The sequence below is a fragment of the Mytilus californianus genome, unplaced genomic scaffold (assembly GCF_021869535.1).
Source record: "Mytilus californianus isolate M0D057914Y unplaced genomic scaffold, xbMytCali1.0.p SCAF_4, whole genome shotgun sequence".
NCBI classification, from domain to species: domain Eukaryota; kingdom Metazoa; phylum Mollusca; class Bivalvia; order Mytilida; family Mytilidae; genus Mytilus; species Mytilus californianus.
Window position 1 is genome coordinate 97,170,620 of NW_026262690.1, and position 26,876 is coordinate 97,197,495.

The window sequence follows — 26,876 nt, forward strand, 5'->3', positions numbered from 1 at the left end:
ATTTTTTAGCCATGTCAGCCATCTTGGTCCGCGGGCGGGGTCATCGGACACATTTTTTAAACTTGATACCCTAATGATGATTGTGGACAAGTTTGGTTAAATTTGTCTTAGTAGTTTCAGAGGAGAAGATTTTTGTAAAAGATTACAAAAATTTACGAAAAATGGTTAAAAATTGACTATAAAGGGCAATAACTCCTTAAGGGGTCAACTGACCATTTTAGTCAAGTTGACTTAATTGTAGATCTTACTTTGCTGAACATTATTGCTGTTTACAGTTTATCTCTATCTATAATAATATTCAAGATAATAACCAAAAACGGCAAAATTTTCTTAAAATTACCAATTCAAGGGCACCAACCCAACAACGTGTTGCCTGATTGGTCTGAAAATTTCAGGGCAGATAGATCTTGACCTGATAAACAATTTTACCCCATTTCAGATTTGCTCTAAATGCTTTGGTTTCAGAGATATGAGCAAAAAACTGCATTTTGCCCTATTTACTATTTTTTAGCCATGTCGGCCATCTTGGTTCGCGGGCGGGGTCATCGGACACATTTTTTAAACAAGATACCCTAATGATGATTTTGGACAAGTTTGGTTAAATTTGACTTAGTAGTTTCATCAGAGAAGATTTTTGTAAAAGATAACAAAAATTTAGGAAAAATGGTTAAAAATTGACTATAAAGGGCAATAACTCCTTAAGGGTCAACTGACCAATTTGAACAAGTTGACTTAATTGTAGATCTTACTTTGCTGAACATTATTGCTGTTTACAGTTTATCTCTATCTATAACAATATTCAAGATAATAACCACAAACAGCAAAATTTCCTTAAAATTACCAATTCAGGGGCAGCAACCCAACAACGGGTTGTCAGATTCATCTGAAAATTTCAGGGCAGATAGATCTTGACCTGATAAACAATTTTACCCCAATGTCAGATTTGCTCTAAATGCTTTGGTTTCAGAGATATAAGCCAAAATCTACATTTTACCCCTATGTTCTATTTTTAGCCATGGCGGCCATCTTGGTTGGTTGTCCGGGTCACCGGACACATTTTTTAAACTAGATACCCCAATGATGATTGTGGCCAAGTTTGGTTTAATTTGGCCAAGTAGTTTCAGAGGAGAAGATTTTTGTAAAAGTTAACAACGACGGACGACGGACGCCAAGTGATGAGAAAAGCTCACTTGGCCCTTTGGGCCAGGTGAGCTAATAAAAGGTACACAACAGAATAGAACGGAGAAATGGCGAACAAAATACACAATGTAATATAAGAATATGAAAAATTGCTACAACAGACACACAATCATGACAATATTCTTATTGCAAACATTTAACCAACTATTGTTAGATTTTTTATCAATGATTTATTAATTTCACAATTGGTTTTCAGTCGATAATATTAAACATTTCAGAGGAATTTTCAAATAGTTTATAATAACTGTTACCCCTGCCTTGCCTCATCAACTCTAAATAGAAATCCTTACTGATTTACATACGATATTTTTAAAAGTGTAATAATTCTACTACTAGATTGTTTAAAATCTTGAGAAAAAGAGTGTATCAGGCAAATAAAATGAATTCAGTTTGTATACTAAAGTGAAATTAGAGTTATTTATTACTTTTTGTACTTGTGAACAATCATACTACGTATCCTTTTTTTCTATAATTGAATATGAGTAAATAGCATTTATTATGAACAATATAATATACAATACATTAACAAGAACCTCAATATCCTTTATTCAAAATCACAAATATTTCTTTAGTTAAACAAAACATTTGCGCCAAGATCATTCATTGAATTTTGCAGAATTTTATCTTATTTTAATTTTATATATTTTTCAAGCTCTCATGTATCTTTTTGATATGCATACAGCTCTGTAGTTTTTTCTTCAATTTCAATTTTAACAGCAAAATGAACATATGTTCTGCACATATGTTATGATGCATGTGGATATACGTGGGAGGTAGACTGTAACATCAACAGATATGTACATCTCTGAGTATGCACTAGGTATAGATATATCCAGAATTTAATCACACTGTTATTTACAAAGCAAAAGCAGCATGTCATATTAGAATTTCTATTTCCAACTATTGTAATACAAAGATACCTCATCAGGTTTGAGTTCTATACAAAATTCCTCTTTTCCAGGACAGTGTAGAGGTTCTTTATTCTGAGGATCAAACAATAGAGGAGTAAGACAACCCTCACACATACGATGCCCACAAAGTGTCATCACAGCATCTCTCATCACATTGTGACATATCAAACATCTGTGCTTTGCTGGAAGTTTTACAAATTCAGGATCACCAGGAGGAGTTTGTAAGGATGCAGGAACATTGGATGTTAGAGATGATAAGTTTAATGATTTATCCATTCTAAATATACACAACCACCACAATATCTGTAATTTAAAACAGAAATGCATTCATGCATGCACTACTAGAGGCTCAAAGGAGTCTCACTCATCAGACATTTAAGCATAAAATTGATAAACTAAAAGACTGAAAGAATACTTCTGTTGAATGGAAATTGAGTTTGTAAAAATCTTGTCATGTTGTCATTTTTGCTAGAGACAATGGTTGTTGTTTGTTGCTTTCTGCAATATTTGTTTTTGTTACATTGTAATTGTTATACTGGTAGTTCAATTCAATTTTCTCTTTCTTTTCACATCTTGTCCTACCCTGGCCTTTCATAGCTTACTATATAGTATGGTTTTTGCTCATTGTTGAAGTCCCTATGGTGACCTGTTGACCTGTAATAGTTCACATCCATTGGTCTTTATGGATAGTTGTCTCATCAACATTCATACCACATCTCCTTAATTTTATATTAGTAAGTACTTAAGGATATCAATCTATATGCGACATTCATATTCATGAATGAAAATAAGCTGTCGATATAGAGATATGTCTGACATGTAAGCTATTTTGATAGTATAATGCAAATAAGGATATTTTAAGGGCAACACTAACATATCAATGCAAAAGTTTGAAAGTAGAGGATGATGAGTAAGGGGTGGAGCCAAATAATCTTCTTTGAAATAAAATGTGTAATTGCTAATACAACTGCTTACCAAATATCATGACTTACCATTAGCGACCTTATCATAAATTTTAACATTTAAACTATGCAAAAGGAGTTTGCCTTGAGGATGTGATGCCAAATAATCTCCATGGAAATGAGATGTTCTATAGCTTATACAACTGGCTTCTAAACATCATTGACCTACTATTTGTGGTTCCTTTTAAACTGACATAATCATAAACTTAAACAATTGTTGAAAGAGAATGCCCCTTGAAAAGGGCAACAGCACACATCCACAAATTCATCAAGGCAAGAAAAAAATGTTTACTCTTAAAGGGGCATTAAGTTGTCAAATTCAAGATCACTGATTAGACTTAAATTTTCATACTTGATTCAAAAATTCATCAAGCCAAGGAAAAAATGTTAACTCTTCAAGGGGCATTAGCTGTCAAATTCATGATCACCAATTTAACTTAAATTCTCATATTTGATTCATTACATACTAAAAAGAACATGAAGAACATTCAAATTATGAAAAGTACAAAAGAAACAATTAACAATGAACGGACTCATTATAATGTACAAAAAAAATGTATCAGCATTTCAGGCGTCATGCATATTTTAGAGTAGACACCATCTAATTACTGGTACCATTGAATGTTTGAAACAAAAAAAAATGTATTTGAATTTTTTGTCTAAATAGCAGCTAATGTACATTTAATACATCCACAATGCTTTTTCTTTAAGGATTGTTTAGTACTGTCTTAGGAATAGTATTTGCTAATATCCATGGTCACCTGTGACAAAAGATGCTAGTCAACCAACCTACGACAGCAACTACAAAACTTTAGAAATGCTGGGTTAAATTTTACATTTGGAACCCTAAGAGTTACTAAGTTCGTTAGATTATTGTAGGTAACAACCCTCTTTCAAGGAAATCTGATGGGAAAGCAAGCTATGATTTGAGAAACATATACTTGTATAGGTGAACTAAGCCAAAAGAGAGGATCAGATGAAAGGGGTTTGACACTTGTGAATGTTATTCCTGCTGCCATAAAATCAAAATTGTCCATTTTCTTTCAGTCTTAAAATTGAGGAAAATATTCATCCTATCTGAAAGACCTTATAGTTACAAAATAAATGTGGATAGTGTCCACATGTGGACACAGATGATACCCCCGCTTGCATATCATATAGTTATAAAGGGACATAACTGAAGAACGGTAAAAGTGACGCTACCCAAATTTGAACTTGATCTGAGTTTTGTGGTAATAAGCATTGTGTGTAAGTCTCATAACATTTGGTTGAGGTTAACTTAAGTAGAGAACAGAAACTAAAAATTCAGCAATTTTTCTATTTGTAAACATGCATAACTCTAGAACTGTTGTGTATAAGTTTTATAACATTTGGTGGAGACAAACTAAAGTAAGAGAACGGAAACAAAAATATAGCAATTTTTCCATTTATAAAGGTGCATAACTCAAGAATGGTTAGAGTGACGCTACCAAAATTCAAACTTGATCTGTATTTAGTGGTAATAAGCATTGTGTATAAGTTTTATAACATTTGATTGAGGCAAACTTAAGTTAGAGAACCGAAACTAAAAATTTTGCAATTTTTCCATTATAAAGGGGCATAACTCTAGAAACATTTAAGTGATGCCACCAAAATTCAAACTTGATCTGTATTTAGTGGTAATAAGCATCGTGTATAAGTTTCATAACATTTGGTTGAGGCAAACTTAAGTTACAGAACGGAAACTAAAAATTTAGCAATTTTTCCATTTATAAAGGGCATAACTCTGGAATTGTTAAAGTGACGCCACCAAAATTCAAACTTGATCTGTGTTTTGTGGTAATAAGCATTGTGTATAAGTTTCATAATATTTGGTTGAGGCAAACTTAAGTTACAGAACGGAAACTAAAAATTTAGCAATTTTTCCATTATAAAGGGGCATAACTCTAGAACCATTTAAGTGATGCCACCAAAATTCAAACTTGATCTGTTTTTTTTTTTTGGTAATAAGCATTTTGTATAAGTTTCATAACATTTGGCTGAAGCAAACTAAAGTTAGAGAACGGAAACCAACTTTGGGACGGGGCATAAAAATAATTTAAAGAACAAATATATTTTTTAATTATGATCTTAGCAATGAACGCAGTGAAACTGTATTCAAGATATTTAAACAAACTTATCAATTTGATTATTTTTTTTTTAAAGGGTTCTTGCTTTATTTAATGTTATTAAACACAATTGTGAGCAATTCAAAACATACATCTGTTTGAAAAATCTTTGAGATGCAGCAAAATTTGACCAATGTCAAATCTTCAATTCATTCAGACCTAGCTGCACAACCGTAGCTCTTATGGTCCTTCTGATATTTTTTGACAATTAAAAAATTATTTTGCGTCCATAGGTGCAAATGTAATTCAGACCACAATATGAAAATAAGGAGATGTGGTATGATTGCCAATGAGACAACTATCCACCAAAGTTCAAATGAAGTGGATGTAAGCAATGGCATGGCAGGACAAGAAAATACCACCTTAGCAGTTGTCATGCAAAAATGCATTGACAAATAACAATAAACTGCTTCGCTGAGCGCAGCTGGATACGACCGCAGAGGTCCAACCCTGAACAGTTGGGGCAAAAATGGACACAATATTCAAGCTTGATACAGGTTTGAATTTGGATTGTAATTAAATATTTGACACATTATAGGTTTTTGACACAGAATAAATGTGTCAAAGAACTTGAAATTGGTTGTATGATTTGAATTTATATTCAATTGAAGATTTCTTGCTGTTGTGCAATACACTGTGCTGTTGCGCAATACTTAGTAAATCTGTTTTCAGACTATATAAAAAGAATTAGCAAAATAAATTGTGACCCCCAATTTTTTTCTTTGGAAACTTGACAATTTCTTAAATCTTGAGGAAAAAAAATGACCGCCCCAAAAAAATTTTTTTTTACCCCCCCAAACAAATTTTGTTTTACTCCCCCCTCTGAAATAAATAATATTTGAAGAGAATTTTCCTTTGAGGAAAAAAATTGCCCCCCCCCAAAAATTACCCCCCCCCCCCCCTCCTTCCAAAAAAATAAATTTTGAAGAAATTATCTTTTTGTAAAATGTGGTACAAATTAAGAAACATCTATACACTTAAACACAAGTTATTGTCTGAAAACTAGAAAAATGCTTGTTTTAGACAATTTTTGGCCCCTAATTCCTGAACAGTTTGGGTAATTACCCCCAAAATGAATCCCAACCTTCTACTTGTGGTATTGAACCTTGTGGTACAATTTCAGAGCAATCAAAATACTTATACACAAGTTATTGTCCTGAAACTAGAAAAATACTTGTTTTGGCCCCTTTTTGGCCCCTAATTCCTAAATGGTTTGGACCATCACCCCAAAAACAATCCCAACCTTCCTTTTGTGGTATTGAACTTTTTGTTTAAATTTCATAGAGATCGATACACTTAAACTAAAGTTATTGTCCAGAAACCAAATGTCTTCGGACGATGACGACGACGTGATACCAATATACAACCGCAAAAATTTTGTGGTCGTATAAAAAGGTATAGATGCTTGGAAAATTTGATTCTTAAAAGTATTAACGTGATCCTTCAATTTTCCCTGAAGTCTCCCTGTTGGGGCTTCACTTCTCCCTGAAGTCTCCCTGTTGGGGCTTCACTTCTCCCTGGTCTCCCTGTTGGGTTCTCACTTCTCCCTGTTTGACTGCCAGGGAGAACTCACTTCTCCCTATAATTTTGAAGTGTGGTGACCCCTGAGCTTAGTTTTTAAAGGTATTCCCCTCATAAAAAAAAAAATAATATATTTAACATCTGCACAAAATCATCAGACCAGAACAAAATTCGAATTTGATCTGTAACTTGTCATGATAAAACAATACACCAAATATCAAATCAATATCTTCAAGCATGAAGAAAAAAAGTGTGGAAAACTAATTTGCCAGACTGATGGATAGACAGACAGACTGCAAACCTGGTAGGGGACTAATAAGCAATTTATACATAGTATTGGTTTTGATCCCTTTTAACTAAACCAATAGGGTCATAACCCCTAAAATCAATCCCTAACTTTATTTTAGGGTAATATAATGGTATAACACCTTGTGGCACAATTAAATAGCAATAAATAGACTTATACTCAAGTTATTGTCCAGAAATCAGAAAATCCTAGTTTTTTGGCTTCTTTTCATCCCCTTATTATTAAACGGTTTGGACCATGACCCCTCAAATCAATCCCAACTTTCCTTTTGAAGTATGGAACCTTATAGTAAAATTCCATAGAAATCCATACTATAATACACAAATTAGTGTCCAGAAACATGAAAAATGCTTGTTTTTGACCCCTTTTTGGCCCTTAATTACTAAACAGCTACAACAAAAACCCCCAAAATAAATCTCAACCTTCCTTTAGTGGTATGGAACCTTGTGCTTAAATTTAATAGAGATTTATACAGTTATACTCAAGTTATTGTCTGTGAACCAGACAAATAATTGTTTTTGTTAAGCCCTTTTTGGCCCCTAATTCCTAAACAGCTACTTTAATAACCCCAAAATAAATCCCAATGCTAAAACTGAATAGAGATCCATACACTTATACTCTGTATTTACCAGAAAAAATAGTTGTTTTTGGCCCCTTTTCAACCCCTAATTATTAAACGGTGTGGGCCATGACCCTCCAAAAATTATTCAAAACTTTCCTTTTGAAGTATGGCACCTTGTGGTAAAATTTCATAGAAGTCTATACTCTTATACACCAATTATTGTCCTGAAACATGAAAAATGCTTGTTTTTGGCCCCTAATTCCTAAACAGCTATGGCAATAACCCCCAAAATAAATCCCAACATTCCTATTGTGGTATGGAACCTTGTGCTAAAATTTAATAGAGATCCATACACTTATACTCAAGTTATTGTCTGTGAACCTGACAAAAAATTCTTTTTGTTAGACCCTTTTTGGCCCCTAATTCCTAAACAGCTATTACAATGACCCCCAAAATTAATCCCAACCTTCCCATTGTAGTGTGGAACCTTGTGCTAAAATTTTGACTAAAGAAATATCTCTTATACTCAAGTTATTGTCTTAAAACCAGACAAATAATTGTTTTTGGCCCCTTTCTGGCCCCTAATTACAAAACATCTAAGACAATAACCCCCAAAATCAATCCCAACCCTCCTTTTGTGGTATGGAACCTTGTACTAAATAAAGGCAACAGTAGTATACCGCTGTTCGAAATTCATAAATCGATTGAGAAAAAAACAAATCCGGGTTACAAACTAAAACTGAGGGAAACACATCAAATATAAGAGGAGAACTACGACACAACAGAAACACAACATTAAAATGTAACACACACAGAAACGAACTATAATATAACAATGGCCATTTTCCTAACTTGGTACAGGACATTTTTTTTTTTGGGTTATATTCTTTAGTTCGATTAATGTGGAATAATGTAGATTTGAAACGATGCTTCCATTCAGAAGATAAAACAAAGTGCACATTTGTGGATATGATTGATTTTTTTTATTAAAAATCGAGAAGAATAAAGGCAAAAGTAGTATACCGCAGTTCGAAATTCATAAATCGATTGAGAAAAAAACAAATCCGGGTTACAAACTAAAACTGAGGGAAACACATCAAATATAAGAGGAGAATTACGACACAACAGAAACACAACATTAAAATGTAACACACACAGAAACGAACTATAATATAACAATGGCCATTTTCCTGACTTGGTACAGGACATTTTAAGAAAAAAATGGTGGGTTGAACCTGGTTTTGTGGCTAGCCAAACCTCCCGCTTTTATGGCAATGTTAAATATAACATTAAAATGACAACATTACATGACAGGACTACAATACAAATAAATGGGAGAACATATAGGACAGAGAAACATACGAATAATAGCTAACAAAAGGTACCAGGTTTAAAATTTAATACGCAAGACGCGCGTTTCGTCCACACAAGACCATGGAAGTAATATTGAAAGGAATAACAACAACGCCAGTTCAAAGGTTTCATCTGCGTTACCGCCTATCTTTCGATTACTCGTTAATCAGTTTACAATATGGAATGGTAGTTGATTCTCCGCATGTGATCGATCAAATCACTGACACTTTTTCGGTCGTTTTCGTGTTCACGGAAAATTAAGAACAGACAAGTTGTTGTCGTATATACGTGCGAAGTAACATGAATAGTCCACTCATTAAATTCCGCTGATGTACGCTGCGAAATAGAGTAATTTATTTCAATGTTGATTTTAGTCTAATTTTCCCATTTCTGTTTATTTCGATCTTAAAAACTGGAGAACATGGGTGGATCGTTTTCAATTTTAATATTTACAGACAGTTAAGACGCCATTTCTTAAAAATTTAAGAATATGATTGTACAAAAAATATGTTTGGACCCCCTTTTATTAAATATGAATAATCCAAGTCATGCGTGTATTACAGTCAATTAAAATATTCACAAATGTTTCTATTCTTTAAACTAATTCGTATAAATGAATATGCGGTTAGGCAGATAGGGTCAAGCTCATTTTGTCTGTTTGTTTTTATTTTTGCTGTAGCGTGTTATATTAACTGTATTAAAACACTTTTTTAAAATAGATATTTACGAACTTATTATCCCGATTTTAGTTGTCAAGTTCAATAATGTAATCAATGACATTTATTACATATACATAAATTTAAAATACTTGAATGTAAATATCCTTTTTAAAATCTCGATAACTTTGCACATTTCAACAGTAAAACAATCTATGTCTTCATTATTTTGTTAAACATCATGTGAAACCTGATCGCTTCGTCGGTATTACCTGTTTTACTTGGGATCCGCTTTCAATCGGAAAATACTTTTAGATAAGTTTAAAACAAACGGTAAAAAGCAAAAATATGCAAAAATAAATACAATTTTCCATGTTTAACTGCTGTAGTGTAAACAATTCTCGTCCGTTTTTCAAGTTTTTTACATCATTCGATTTCTTTTTGAAGGTAGAAGTATTATATGATACAGCGCCACCTTGCTAATTAATAAACTAGGATTTCACACAGGTGCTTTACAATTACCGTACTCGATAAAATCACGTGACTGATAAGAAATTCCAGATGCCATTTTACAACCGCGGTATCACAGATAGTAACCAAAGGGGTCTTGCCGCTGAGACTATAATTGGATAAAATTATATGACTTTAGTACAGAGCTCTACATGCCATTCATACATGCTAGTTAGTCGTTGTTATTCCTTTTAAATATTACTTCCATGACAAGACTAACCAGTGACGCTCAGATCAAAAAAGTACGAAAGCCAAAACAAGTACAAAATTGAAGAGCATTGAGGACCAAAAGTTCCAAAAAGTTGTGTTAAATACGGCTAAGGTTATATGTCTGGGATAAGAAAATCCTTAGTATTTAGAATAATTCATACTTTTGTAAACAGTAAATTTATAAAAATGACTATATAATAGATATACATGATAACACCGAAATGTGGTGACTTACTACAGAATAAGAACGGATACATAAAACAACATAAACCAGCACATAAAAATTCACAGCCGAGTTAGCCAAAGAGATCAACGCTAAAAAAAGGGTGACGTCACATTTGAATTTCTGATATTTCCCCAAAATAGAATAGAATCAGGATAGAATTCAAGATTTGGTTTATAATATTCATATAACATTTATCAATAACAATGAAAATTACAATACTAATTAATATAAAATGTGGTAGTAATAAGATAATTAATAGTATGTCTTTGTTTCTTCTAAATCAAACTGTAAACCAAATATATCTTATAAATTTTCTTACACATCCATGCACTTACACTAAAGTTAATGTCTTCGAACCAATTTATTTTCCATGAACCAGTAAAACTGACCTTTTATGGCCACTAATTACAAAACTGCAAGGACAATAGCCCCCAAAAACAATCCCAACCATCCTTTAGTGGTATAGAACCTTGTGCTAAAATTTCATAGAGATCCATGAGCTTATACTCATGCTATTGTCTGGGAACCAAAATGTCTTCAGGCGCAGGCGCAGACGCAGACAACACCATAATATAATACTATAAAGATGAAAAAAAAAGTAAAATTTGTCAATTTACGGCAAAAACTCCTATAAGAATATTTGTCTGACAGTTTTGACGTATATGGACAATTGGTCAACATTCTGAACATTTCTGCCCTTGTCAGATTTTCTCTATATATAATGGTTTTCAAAACCATAGACAAAACTTGCATTTTACCCCTATGTTCTATTTTTAGACATGTCGGCCATCTTGGTTGGCAGGCGGGGTCATCAGACACATTTTTTACACTAGATACCCCAATGATGAATGTGGCCAAGTTTGGTTAAATTTGGCCCAGTAGTTTCAGATGAGAAGATTGTTGCAAAAGTTAACAGATGATGACGGACGCCAAGTGATAAGAAAATGTAAAACAGAACCACTAATGAGGTTCAGACTTGGGACAACATGTGGACAGGTTAGTCTATTTGTAATTATTCAACCCTTTCTCTTTCAATATAACAAAGTGAGATAACCAGAGGTATGCAGGAGAACATAAGATAATAAAACTGATAACTCAGAGATATATATCTAACATGCTTTGCAGCAGTACGAAAAATAGCAAGTTGAAAAAATGCCATATTGCTGCATGTAAATATTATACATGTTATATGGGGGCATTTGAAAATGTGCACCCCACCATCTTGCCTGATCCTGACACATAAAATCATTGAACAGGCCTGAACCACTATTTATCACTTCTTCATTTCAATAATATGCTATTCAACTTACCTGCACTCTCGCTATTTTTCTGAGTTCATTGCTACTCATTGTTATCCATCTTAACATAAATTACATAATCTGAAAAGGATAATAATGCAAAAATTAAAACCAAGTGTGTGTGTATTTTTTTATACAATTAATTGAAAATTATACGAAAACAAAATGGTCAAAAACATTTTTCAGTTATTTGTTATTTGTTTCATAATTTGATAAGCTTATCAATATCATATGACAATGTTAATTTACCCTTTCAGGTAATAAAAAAATATTTAATTGATTTCAAAATCCACAAAGCAAATAAATTGATTAATTAACCAAACATCTCTGTTCTTTGTGAATACTCCAATGGTGATGCTAAAACATAATTTTTTACAATGACTTGTCTAAAAAAAAATTTGTAAATTTGAGGCAAGGAAATAGTTATTGAATTTATTTTCTTTTTTTGAACATCGAACACTGCCCTGCTCTTGGTCAAATTCTTGATTTTGCATATCAAATCATAATGAACATGTGTTTTAAGTTTGAAGTTGATGGTACCCTGCCTTTATAATTGTAAACTATCTTAAAGTCAAGGCTTTAATCTGAGAATGTTCTGATTTCACACTTACACATTTTATATGCTATATGATAAGTGCAAAATCTAGGTCAAACCCCAAATTTTGCATATATCTGAAAAAGTTCAACAAGTAATCTAAGTTTCAAGTTAATGTGATCACAATTTCATGGTAAACTACATGTAACTCAGACTTAAAACTTTAACTGATATGGGATGAACTAACAGCATTGAACAGATGGATGGACAAGGTGATTGACATAGTATATAGACTATAGCTCCCATTCTGGGCAGAGTGGGGTACAATAAATAATAAAATTCCTACATAGTGATACATTTGTTTATAAATCCGGTTGATTGAAAACTATGATCTTAAATTTCATATAAGCCATTATCTTTTCTTTCGGAGTACGGGTTGTTGTTGTTGTTGTTGTTAAGCCTTAATAACCTGTAACTTACTTTCTTGGATCCAAATTAACAAAGTCACAACATTGGATTGAATGAAATATATTAAAAATAGTTGATAAGCATAGGCGGATCCAGGGGGGGCCCTGGCCCCCCCTTTTGTGGGAAAAAATTGGTTGATTGTATAGGGAATCACTGAAGCATGACTGGAGCGGCCCCCCCTTAGGTCAGTCAGCGGGCCCCCCCTTATGAAAAGTTCTGGATCTGCCACTGATAAGCAGTTATACTGTGGTTCATTATTATTCAGGGGATACCAATTTTTTTTTATTTTGTGGGAATAGGTAAACCATGAATTAAAATGTTCAAAGAAATACAAATTTACCATATAGGTTTGTATAGATAAAAAATAAAATGTGCTTTAAATGCAAACAATGTTTTGTATAAAATATGATTGATGATTAATTGTTGGTTGCTTAACATCAAATGGCAAATATTTCATGCATGTTCAGGACGATTGTATATAAAATAGTGTGCACACTGTCTACATGTATATATATATTTTTAAATCAGAATTGTCGATAACCTTTACTGAAAAGTTTACCCTACTTCAATGTAAGTTTCAAGCTACTTCTTAATGTCACTTGGAATGTTTTTCTCATCTTGATCTGAGTCTACACAATGACATAACAATAACATTTGTAACTAATGTACATTTAAGTATAAAATAAAGTTTTCTTAAAATAATGTTACACACAAATATTGAATAGTGGGCAGAAATTAAGCCTTGCAACAGGCCGCTTGTAGACAACTGAGAGTTGTTGCAAGAGGTCTTTCAGGCATGTGACTCTCAAATTGGGAGTCAAAATCTCCTGATTTTTTAAGTCCTCTTCTGCCCCTTCCATTAATATTTTTTAAAAATTTTGACCCCCTCAAAAATTTGTCAGTCTCCATTTTCTATTAAACAGTTGATGTCAATCTCAAACACAAATTTTGTGTCAATGATGAAGGTAATTTTTACTTGTAAAATCAAAGAAGTTGGAAAATTATGTGGCTTTACTTGACAGCTTGGGTATCACACATACTAATAAAATTATTGTCTTTCACCTCACACTAACTACTGTTATGTAATAAATGATCTGTGTACCAGTATTTGAAACACTTGATAGAAATTTCAAGTTACTTCCCATGTTTTACCATGTTTTTTCAAGCGCTATAAAACCAGGTTTAATCCACCATTTTCTACATAAGGAAATGCCTGTACCAAGTCAATAATATGACAGTTGTTTTCCATTTGTTTGATATGTTTGAGCTTTTGATTTTGCTATTTGATAAGGACTTTTCGTTTTGAATTTTCCTTGGAGTTCTGTTTTTTTGTTATTTTACTTTTTTCAAGTTACTCTTCTTAAAATAATGTAAACTTGTAAAAAATATTTATGAAATACAAATTAAAGAGCAGAGTTCCATTGTCCCCCGCTAAGCACATATTTTATCTATCCAAGGTACAAGGGCAATAACTAAAATAAAATTGACCCCATTTTTTTGCTTTTGTGCAATACACTATCCTGTTGAATATTAACCCCCCAAAAAAAACATTTGAAGAAATTTTCTTTTTAATTTCTGAAATCTGAGATGAGAAAAAATATGCGCCCCCCCAAAAAAATTCTTATTTATCCCCCCCCCCCATTTTGTCATAATCTCATTTCAAATTTTAATAAAATTTGCAACCATAATTACCCTTTTAAATACATCATACAAGTATTAAAATATAAAATGACATACATAGTCATGGCTAAAATTGATATTAATTAATAGTAACTTTTAAAAATAAATTGACCATAGGCGGATCCAGGGGGAGGGGCCCTGCAGGCCAGGGGCTTTCGTGGGAAAAATTTGGTTGATTGTATAGGGAATCACTGAAGCCCCCCTTAGGTCAGTCAGCGGGCCCCCCCCTTATGAAAAGTTCTGGATCCGCCACTGTTGACAGCTAATCACCTCAAGACAATCATCATTTCTTAATACATAATTTACAAGCAGTGTATGGGAGGTAATCAAACATTGTTGTTTTAAATTGGGATTGGATTACCTCCCTTAGACTGCTTTAAATTGTCTTAATTGTCCTTTAACCAGAAAAAAACTTGTTTTTCCCCCTTTTTTGCCTCTAATTCCTAAATGGTTTGAGCCATAACCCCCATAGTCAATCCTAACCATCCCTTTGTTGTATGGAAACTTGTGGTATAATTTCAGAGAGATTCATAGATATAGGAAGATGTGGTATGAGTGCCAATGAGGCAACTCTCCATCCAAGTAACAATTTATAAAAGTAAACCATTATAGGTCATGGTACAGCCTTCAACACAGAGCATTGGCTCACACCGAACAGCAAGCTATAAAGGGCCCCAAAAATAACTAGTGTAAAACCATTCAAACGGGAAAACCAACGGTCTAATCTATATAAAAACGAGAAACGAGAAACAAGTATGAACTACATAAACAGACGACAACTACTGTACATCAGATATCTGACTTAGGACAGGTGCAAACATTTGCAGTGGGATTAAACGTTTTAATGGTACCAAACCTTCTCCCTTTTCTGAAACAATAGTATAACATCACAACATACACTTTAACACAAGTTATTGTCTGGAAACTACAAAAATGCTTATTTGGGCCCCTTTTTTGGCCCCTAATTCCTAAACAGTTGGGACCATAACCCCCAAAATCAATCCCAACCTTCCTTTAGTGGATATAAATCTTGTGTTAAAATTTTCTTGATTTCTATTTACTTATACTCAAGTTATTATCGGGAAACCATCCGTCTTCAGACGACGACGAAGACAACATGATACCATGGTACACATGAGAGCGCTAACAATGCAATTTTCCATATATTTAATGTTTCCAAGGGACATAACTCTTTTAAAAAAAATTAATCGGCACTGATTTTCTAACTTGTCCAAGAAATTGCTGATATAAACCTATGATATAAGTTTTATAATAAATTGCTTCACCGAGCGCAGCTGGATACGACCGCAGAGGTCAAACCCTGAACAGTTGGGGCAAAAATGAACACAATATTCAAGCTTGATACAGGTCTGAAAGTTGGATTGTAATTAAATATTTGACACATAATAGGTTTCTGACACAGAATAACTGTAGTCAAAGAACTTAGAATTGGTTATATGATTTGAATTTATATTTGCATTTATATTTGTGCAATACACTTTGCTGTTGCGAATTGACCCCCCCCCCCCCCCCTCCCTCCACAAAAAAAATAAAAAATTAGCTCCCCTTTTTTTTTGCTTTTGTGAAATACACTATGCTGTTGCGAATTGACACCCCCCCCCCCCCCCACATATTTGAAGAATTTTTCTTTTTAGTTTCTGAAATGAGAAAAAATTGCCCCCCCACAATTTCTTTTTACCCCCCCCCCCCCCCCCCCTCCCCATTTTTTTCAACTCCTCCAGCTAATCATCTCAAGACAATACAACATTTCTTTATACATAATTTAAAAGCAGTGTAAGTGAGGTAATCAAAACGTTGTGTTTGGATTACCTCCCTTACACTGCTTTTAAATTGTCTTAAGTAATTGTCCATTAACCAGGAAACCCTTGTTTTTGCCCCTAATTCCTAAGCGGTTTGAGCCATTACCCCCCAAAGCAAATCCTAACCATCCCTTTGTGGTATGGAAACTTGTGGTATAATTTCAGAGAGATCCATACACCGTTCCACAGGTTATTGTCTGGAAACGCTTATTTGGGCCCCTTTTTGGCCCCTTATTCCTAAACTGTTAGGACCATAACCCCAAAAATCAATCCCAACTTCCTTTTGTGTTTATTAACCCTGTATTTAAATTTCATAAATTTCTATTTAATTATACTAAAGTTATTGTCCAGAAACCAACTGTCTTCGGACGAGGCTGACGATGTGATACCAATATACAACCGCAAAATTTTTTGCGGTATAAAAATCTGGCAAGAATTGTACATGTGAGAGCGCTAACAAGACTCGACAGACGGACGGACGCCTGGGGTCTCTATGTCCCCAAGTTGTGGAGGGGGCAATTAAAGGAAGAACTATATAAGAATGGTATTGAAATGATTTTGACTTTCTTAGGACAAATAAGAAAATGTTATATTGAAATTTATCTAAATTGGGAGATATGTACTTTTTTTCAATGCTCAAATTGAAATTTATAAGACATTTATTGACATGTATGTGACCAAACAAGAAAGATGAATTTAACCAAAAACAGCGCCCCCTAACCTAAAATCCTGGATCCGCCCCCGACTGTCTTCCTTGGAAGTGACAAGGAAGGATTGATCACTGTGATAGCACATATAAATGTGACATTACATCAGTAATTCAAATGTATTGGCACAAAAAAGGGATAAAGGTACTTCACAAGGCAACAACCCACAAGAAGACAAGACTGAGCAACATGAACTTGATGTGAACACATGCTGAAATAACAGAGGATGATCTCAGGTACTCTGGAAGGGTAAGCAGATTCTACTCCACAGGTGGCACCAGGGGTTCAAATTAACTTTTGGTACTGGAAGGTCCAGGACCTTTGACACTCCAAACTGAAAGGTCCACAACCTAAATCCTAGGTCCTTCTTTTACATGAAATATTTTATAACTCATTAAGATACAAAATTAATGTGCTTTTGGTGTAAGGTTCGATTGTTTCATCATATTTGAACTGCATGTAATGTTTTGTTAAGTTTACAAATATATTGCCATTATGGATGCCAATGGCTTATGGTACCTCAAGCTGCATCTTCTTAAATACCACTGCTTTGTTATCAAAATTTACTGACGCCCCATCAAAATTGCAACAACTAAGCTTGGGTCCTTCAGATGTATGTTGGATCTTTTTCTGGTCAAGTTCAACATTTTGGAGTGCTGCAAAAATGGCCTTTATAATTCTATCAGCATTAGCTGATTCTAGGGACATGAGGGACACCAAACTTAATATTTTCGTAACAGACACACACTGACTGACAAATCTAAGATACACAATTTCCCAAGCATTTTCCTGCTCAATCACAGTCCTATCAGTGCTGCCATCCGACAAGACACTTAAAGATGGTGCTCTCAAGATGTCAGCTATCATCTCGTTTCTCATATAATGGGCTATCCAGCGAATAAACAGTTTACAACCTTCAATATTGAAGTACTGCTTACCAATATCAACAATGTTTTTGCTCTGGATTTCAAGAATAAATGCACAGTCACTGAAGGGTTTCCCTTTTTTTGCAACAATGTATGCAGTGTTGAAGAGAACCTTATATCTATTTAAACTGTCAGATTAGGCTTACATTGCTGCTTGAGAATACATTTTCCAAGTTTAGTGTCTGAAAATAAATCTTTAGGCTTAAAATTTGGGTCACTTTCATGGATCCACTGCTTTAAACAAGGTAAATGCTGGGGTGTCACTTCGTGTATTTTTATTGGGTCTATTTAAAGATTTTATGTTCACCTTACAAGTGCACTTTCTTTTTCTGAATGGGTGGGGAACTTCTGGCAGTGTGTACACGACATTAGACCAGTTGGTTCATCAAAATATAGCCACGGTCGATCGATTTTCCAGTGGGGCTTAAATTTCTGCTCTCGTTTTTCATGATTGCATGTTTGGTCTTTAGTGAGATTTATAATATAATAACTTTTATCACTCGTCGGCAAGGTCAGGGATGAAGCATTTTATTATCTCAATTTCAATTATAATATGGCTTTAATTTGAAATGACGATACTGATGGTTAAAAATTTGTAAGGGTTCCGCTGAACCCAGTGTCTCGCCTACTTTTGGTGTTAATCGCAGGCTCAACAAAAATGAGGAAAAAAATTAATAAAAATATTCCTTTCTATACTATCTTTTGATTGTAAGTAGCTTCTGTCCAAGTTTGGTAAAAATCCAGGATAATTTATGAATGTAATAAATGTTTTAAAAACTTAAACTGCAGAATGTATGTAATGTTGACTGGAAGAAAAACTAAGCCCATTTATAAGTAAAATACGGAAAAAATGGAACAAAATTTTATCAAAATTTCCTTCTAGATACTAGCTTTTGATCATAAACAAGCTTCTGTCCAAGTGTGGTACAAATCCAGGATAGTTTAAGAAAGTTGTTAAAATTTTAAAAACTTTAACCACAGAGTGAATGTAATGTTAACTGGCAGAAAAACTAAGTCCATTTATAAGTAAAATACAGAAAAAAATGGGAATTTTTTTTTTACAAAATTTACTTCTGGATACTATCTTATGATCATAAACAAGCTTCTTTCCAAGTTTGGTAGAAATCCAGGATAGTTTAAGAAAGTTATTAAAATTTCAAAAACTTTAACTATTGAGTGAATGTAATGTTTCCTTGCAGAAAAACTAAGTCCACTTATAAGTAAAATACGGAAAAAATGGAATTTTTTTTTTACAAAATTTACTTTTGAATATAATCTTATGATCATAAACAAGCTTCTGTCCAAGTTTGGTAGAAATCCAGGATAGTTTAAGAAAGTTATTAAAATTTCAAAAACTTTAACCACAGAGTGAATATTTGTGGACGCCACCGCCGACGGAATGTAGGATCGCTATATCTCGCTTTTTCGACAAAAGTCGAAGGCTCGACAAAAAGTTCTCTTAAAGTTAATTTTTATTTTCTTTCAAATCAAAGGTCTGTGGGGCGTAGCTAGTAACCAAAACGAAAGTCCGATTGCAACAGTGGAAGGTCACGGACCTCGGACCACCGCTAATTTGAACCCCTGCTGGCACTCCTCATGTTGCTCATGCAAGTATACATTCGGTGATGTATACACCAATCTTGAGTTGTTTTTTATGAATGAGTTTCACAGGTTGACCATGTTGACCCATGGTCAATCTGCATAAAAGACGTCATCAAACCATCGGTTCAAATTGTGATGTAATAACATAAAGAGGGACGAAAGATACCAGAGGGACAGTCAAACTCATAGATCGAAAACAAACTGACAACACCATGGCCAAAAATTAAAAGACAAACAGACAGATGACACAACATAGAAAACTAAAGACTAAGTAACACGAACCCCACCAAAAACTGGTGGTGATTTCAGGTGCTCTGGAAGGGTAAGCAGATCCTGCTCCACATGTGGCACCCGTCGTGTTGCTTATGTTATTACAAATCCGGTAAATAGTCTAATTCAGTAGGTCACATTCGTGAAAAGGGAAGGGTATTGTAGTTACGACATATGATAAGGAACATATCCGATATCATCTGTGAAACGGTTATTCCATAACGGTCAAACAACTCGTAATGGCGTCCGTAAAATTTACGAAGGGATGATTTCAACTTCACTATTTGGAACTCTTGGTTTAATAGCTTCCTTGTGAGCAGCAATCCTCTATCAAGGAAATCATGATAGGAAATACAAGCCCGGGAATATCATATCAATTGGGAGATATATACTCTGTATGCAGGCGCTGCTGGAATGTTGCTACATCATAAGCATTGTGACAAAATATAGGAAATTTAAGGGAAAGTGTAAGAATTCGAAAGTAGTCTGTATTCATTACTGTTCTTGAAATAGTAATGTTCTGGACAAAGTAGTGTGTTGGACCCAGTTATAGGCTGGACTCAATAATCAGTCCTTTTGACCCCTAATAACCTGGAAACCTTAACTTAAGAGCAGGAAATACAACAGAAGACTGCATGCAGGAATTTTCTTTATGCCATTTCCCTATGTTTTCCTCGATATTACATCAACTTTTAAATTTATTTATATTTCGTTATTACAAATAATATCTATTTGATTAATTCTTATTTCACTTTGTTTTATTTCTTTTTTGTTTCGTTTTGTTTTATTTTGCCCTTGTCATGTAGAATTCGTTTTGTTTCTTTTCGTTTCGTTTCAATTACGTATCGTACTTTGTAGGCACACAGTGCTTACATTGATTTCGTTGATTTCGTTTGCAACACATCTCAATATGGACCTACGTTCAGAAAAAACTTCGTTGAAAAAATTCTCCTGCAACGTGACATGTATGATGTATAATAAGGAAGGTGGGAAAACCTTGCTTGCGGGATTGGCTTGCGGTCATCATAATCTAAGGGAGAGTAACGTGTTTATACATGAATCAAAAACATGTCGACATCTTCTTCTTCTTCATGATGTCCACCCTATTTGCAGAGTCACCGCATTTAAAAAATTTACAAGGGTCATTAATATTCATATACTCTAGTTATAGTTTTAACTTAGAAGTAATTTTCTATATCACTTAATATCTAATTAGTATACTACATCATAAGTAGTATAATACTTGTTACATTCCCATGACTGACAGCCACCCGCAATTGTAATACTAAGCACCATGCAAGAACTTTAAAAATGATTGTTCATTTGTTTCTTCCAGAAGTTGGGCTCTTTTAGTATGCAATGTATAGATCCAGTCTTTGCAAATTCGTTCTATATCTCTCAGCTGAGACACTGATATATGGTTGTTCCTAGAACAGTCAACTGACTAAGAACTCAAGAAGGTCCTATCAGAATTAATTATACTGCAACAAGGGATCTGATTATCCTCCAGTAGGGATTTGAGTAACATTGTGATGAATTTTTCTCACACTCTTCAGACTTTCACACGTAACTAGGAAGTGTTTATAATCCTCAGGTCCTACAATGCACAATTTACATTCTGCAGATTTTGTTTCGTCAAATCGGTTGGTAATACTTTGGGTTTTGTATGTTCCTGTAAGTATCCTGGATCTTATCATTCCTTTGCTAACATCTCTTTTGTGATCTCTGACACTGCTTCAACAGAAGTTTGGTTTTTTAAAATTCCAGTTGTTAACTTCCATGTATTTGAGTGTTGTTTAGCTTCTAGCAATTTCGGTCCATCTATTTTTCCAGGCTGTGTCTATTGCATCGTAAGTCAATCGTTTCCAATTCTTCTCTGGATTATCTATAATCTCATGTGCGGATGGAAGATCAAAGAATTTGAGTATTTTGTCCACGTTATCGTCTTTTGTTGCTAGCTGTCTCATTCCAATTTTACACTCAATTGAGTTTGGATCTTTTGATATTCTGAGAAATAGGGAAATGACAGCTTTATGTATGAGTTGGTCGATAGTTTCTGCTCCGAGAAGGATATAGATAGCAGCATCAGCAATTCAGTATTTGTGGTAAAGACAGAAGTTGTTTAAACGTCTTTTTCTGGAAATTTTCTAATTTTTGGATATCAGTTTGGGTAATGTTGAGAATTTCAATTCCATAGAGCATTCTTGGTATAACGTATGTTATCCTAATAGACTATTTTCATATTACCAACTTTTGACTCCGATTTTTACATATTTTTTTTTCGACAGGTTACCTACTCTGTGGAAGGACATCCTGGTACCAAGTCAAGTAAGAGCAACATAAAGAAGTAGAATCAAGCTTTCAATCGGAACAATTTTTGGGGGAAATCAACTGCTTCATATTTTCTTTACATGACAAAATCACCGGAAAACAGTAAACTTTCCTCTCAAATTATACCGATTATATGTGTTTTATTTTACTTATTTTGGTTGCTCGTACTCGACCGAGTACCAGGATGTCTAACCACAGAAAAGGTAACCTGTCGAAAAATTATATAATCCTGAGTCAAAAGTCGGTAATGTGAAAATAGTCTATTACAGGAGCACCTTCACTCAAACTCATAGTGTCAAGGACATGAGGACACGAGAGGCGTAACTTTTCTCCTGTTTCGTAGCGAGTACAAATAAATTTATATATTTTCCTACACTGTACGAATATTGCTTTTATCCTGCAATTTACCCCTGAGCATGTATAGTTTTTTCCCATCCCAATCGTTGAACCAGAGACATATAATACAATTGTATTATATGTCTCTGGTTGAACTGAACTTGTTTTTGAATGAAATCGACATGACTTTTAAAAACGCGTCCATTATTGATGCTATATTCAACTCGGTTTTTGATAGCATGGCTGAAATGGACAAAAATAAAACATAAAACTAAGAGTCGAGAACTATTTGTAAAGGCAACTGATTTTGACATTTGCTGATAGGTGTAACTTACACAATATTTGACTGAAGATGAACCGATTTTCATTTGTATCGTCCAGATGTTTTGTAATATTTATTTCTTTCTTATTTGCGACAAGTGTCAAAAACTTAGTCATACTGCATCTTCATTAGCCAAGGGTTGGCTAGCGAAGATGGCCATACTGTTTCAATAGCATTTTCGTTTTCAGGTTGGCTACCGGCTAAATCATTAATTAATAATGCCACCAAAAAAAATTATTATTTCGGGGGAAAAAACTCTGGGAACTTGAAGTATTCAAATTGTCACTTTAGACTTCAATTTTACCGCATGAATATATTATGAATTATAACTCGTATTGATATTATGACCCATTGATATTTATATAGAAAAAAAAAAAAAAAACTTTTTGTTTGGACGTACTCCATCTGATTTTGAAACGAAATTACGTCCTCCATGAACACATAAGATCACACTATTTTAGTTCAATACTTGATGTATCAATTTTTTTCGCGAACTTCGTTTATATAACTGTTTAAGGTGGTACATAACACTACAGGGAGGTGACTCTGTAAATAGCAGCTGAACGTTTTAATCACGTTCTATTGTTAAGGAAATATTAAGCTTCTCAATGATCAAAATTAGTGTTTGTCAAACTACTATATATATCCAATGAAATTTTCCAATAAAGTGTGTGGTTCAAGTTTTTTGAAATTTTTATATTTTTGTCAAAGGATCCAAGCAAATGTTTTGTCAAAATTTGATGAAAATTAAACGAGCCAAATTAATTTTAATCAAGGTGTTTAGTACCACCTTAAAATTTGAATCTTTTTTTATTCGAATGCATCCAAAGTTTTTAATTTTCACCCAAAGAAAATTTGGTAATGGGAATATTTTCGTCCATTCTTCAAAGTATAATGACAGTGAAAAGGGTAAGCTAAACAAGGAACAAATGGGCTATATTCTTCGCCTTTGGCACTCCTAAACTGTAGTATTATCTTGAAGAACATTAAAACAATTAATACTTAAAAACTATCAAAATCGGAGAATTCGGCAACGAACAAAACCGAAGTCGGTTAAATGTTTAATAAATCTAATGTAACAATAACGCAACACAGACACAACTATTATTGTTACGTTCGTAATTAATCGGTCCCTAACCCAACCAGCATTCAGGCAAATAGTGTCCAACGTAACAATAAATATTTTTCGTCCGCCAATCATGACAAGTTGAAGATTTGTCACTTCCAGATAAAATCGGCGTTTTGTAAGTTTAATAAAACAAAACTACATGATGTGATATTTTTAAGTATAAGTTTTAAGACATGCAGTTCTGAAGCAGAAAACAGTTTATATCGTTTAAAAACACATTATCTGCATTTAAATTTACTATGCATTTTATCTCTTGGTCGTCGTAATTAAGAATCCCGCCCAAATAGGCGGTCCAAACCACAACTTTAATCTAAATCTCCTTCTTCATAATAAGGATTTGTGTTGAGAAACTTGAATTATATGAAACAAGCATTCTGAGAGTATTGCATGGCAATACATAGTCCCCTACCAGGTAAAAATTCATTTTACTGGAACAAAATGCTTACTTGTTCTATAACTTGTCATGGTGTAAACAAAAAGTAAATATCATGTCAATATCTTCAAGCATGACTAAAAACAGTGTGGAAAACTGATTATATGAGTGAAAAAAACATTAGATATGATTAATAGTTCTCTAAAATTAGATATGATGTAATACAATGTATATCTATTTTCAAATTATAATCAAATATAATTAATAGTTCCAAATATTTTTTCTTTCATTTGTCATAAACTAATATAGATTTGTAACTTATCTATAAAATGTCAACAACTTTTATCTACACAATGTAATGTATTGAAATATATACATTAATAAAAATTGATTATTATCTAATTAAAGGATTTCTCTTCATAATTTTTTTTTTATATATATAGCATTCAGAAAATTAGTTTATAATAAATAACAAACAAACCTGCCAAAAAATTCTTCAAATAATTAAACAGAGAATGTCTTTAACAAAATGAGTTATCTCCCTTTGTACAGAAATATGGTTTAACATAGTACTCTAACATTAGATATGGTCCAGAGTTATGGTCCATAACTCTGGACTAAATCATCAAAACGGAACAAAATTCGAACTTGATGTATAACTTGTCATGATAAAACTATATACCAAATATCAAATCAATATCTTCAAGAACGGAGAAAAAAAGTGTGGAAAGCTGATTTACCGGACTGACGGATGGACAGACGGACAGATGGACAGACGGACAGACGGACAGACAGACGGAGTGCAAACCTAAAGTCCCCTTCGACTTCGTCGGTAGGGGACTAATAAATATGTTTGGTACGTGGATATTATAAATTATATAGTGAAAGGTGCTTTTGTTGTTGTTATTTTAATGGTTATTTCAGAGCAACCGTCAAAAATCGTCCCGCGTCAGTGTAAACAAGGGTGGACTGATAAAATATCAATAAAGTGCCACAATCGGACGATTTCTCACTATACTGCAAATCCATGGGATTTTAGTGTGGCGTCCATTTCGCTGAATTAATATACATTATTGTTTTGGGGCCAGCTGAAGCCCGCCTCCGGGTGCGGGATTTTCTCGTTTCGTTGAAGACCCACTGGTGGCCTTGGGTTGTTTTTTGCTCTTTGGTCGGGTTGTTGTCTCTTTGACACATTCCCCGTTTCCATTCTCTATTCTAATAATTGTCAAATAATAAAAGGGGGAGAATCAGTCCAAACAGTATTCAAAGGAGGATAACTCCTGGTCCACATGAAATATTCATCAATTTATTGTTAATTGCATATTTTTTATTTTTGTCAAGATAGAATATTGGCACTAGCTACGATATACCCGCAAAAAGTAACAACAAGAAATAATTATTGTTACTTACGAAACTAATTGCCGAAAAGTATATCCGGACAGGTACTCTATTTCATACGAAAATTGGAGGTAACACTTATATCATGTTTTATTGTTACCTGCAGTTATTCACTATTGTTACCCGCAAAATATATTCAGTCAGGCTCTGATCTTAAATATAGCCAACTAAGTAATACATCACGTGACTTCGATGACGTGGCAATCCGCCATCTTTAGTAAATTTGTCTCATAAAAATAGCATAGGCCCTTCAATAAACTTTGATTTTTTTCGTCAATCCGACCCGTTTTCTAAATATTGCGGCTCTTTCTATTGTCTTCGAACACAAAATTCTTTCCAAAAATGTTGACCCTGACATTTTAAATTTAGATTAAATTACATCCCGGGTCAATTGTAAATATCGCTCTTTTTCTCATCCCCTGCCCGTTGACTGTATAGTAAAACTAACAAACCTTCGTCTTCTTATACATCAATATCTCATATTCCTTAAACAAAAGTATTACTTTGCTGTTATATTGTAATATCTGAAACATACGTCTAGCGCTGCATCCTATTTTTAATAGTTTAATTCATTGGAAAATTACCTCCATTATCGATTTAAAACCATGAATTTTTCGACGATGTCTGGATTTTTCAAAACTGCGGCTGTGTCATTTATTGTGTATATACTTAAGCTAAAATTTGCTGTTTTCATTATTTTTAAAAAATGGAATCAGGAGCCTCTGGCCTTTGTTAGTCTTGTATGTTTTTTTTTATTTTAGTTCATTTATATGTTTTTGAGTGTAGTGTGACGTTCATTTTCACTGAACTAGTACACAATTTTATTTAGGGGCCAGCTGAGGACCACCTCCGGGTGCGGGATTTTCTCGCTGAGTTGAAGACCCATTGGTGGCATTCGGCTGTTGTCTGCTCTTTGGTCTGGTTGTTGTCTCTTTAACATATTCCCCATTTCCATTCTTAATTTTATTAATTTCTGAAGGTTGCATGTTTGACCATGTTTATTTTAAAAGAAGCTTTTTTCGATGAAAAAAAAAATGTTACATTAACACCTGTATTAAAATACACAAAGGTAATGACACCAGATAACCCTGACAAGTTACAATCAGATAAAGATGC

General features: G+C 33.7%; 1 protein-coding gene across 2 annotated transcripts in view; it reads right to left on the minus strand.

Annotated features, from left to right (window-relative positions):
* LOC127698948 (TNF receptor-associated factor 3-like) overlaps nucleotides 1-26,876 on the minus strand; it is a 127,104-nt gene that overhangs the window by 75,820 nt on the left and 24,408 nt on the right. The window contains exons 1-3 of one of the 2 annotated variants that reach the window (XM_052202727.1): nucleotides 20,745-20,925; nucleotides 11,876-11,944; nucleotides 2,121-2,414 (exon numbers count right to left, since the gene is read on the minus strand). In XM_052202727.1, coding sequence (XP_052058687.1) covers nucleotides 2,121-2,414; nucleotides 11,876-11,932 — 351 coding nt within the window. In that variant the 5' untranslated portion in view covers nucleotides 11,933-11,944; nucleotides 20,745-20,925. Of the gene's footprint in view, nucleotides 1-2,120; nucleotides 2,415-11,875; nucleotides 11,945-20,744; nucleotides 20,926-26,876 lie in introns of those variants that run through there. The other variant, XM_052202726.1, reaches the window with a different exon arrangement.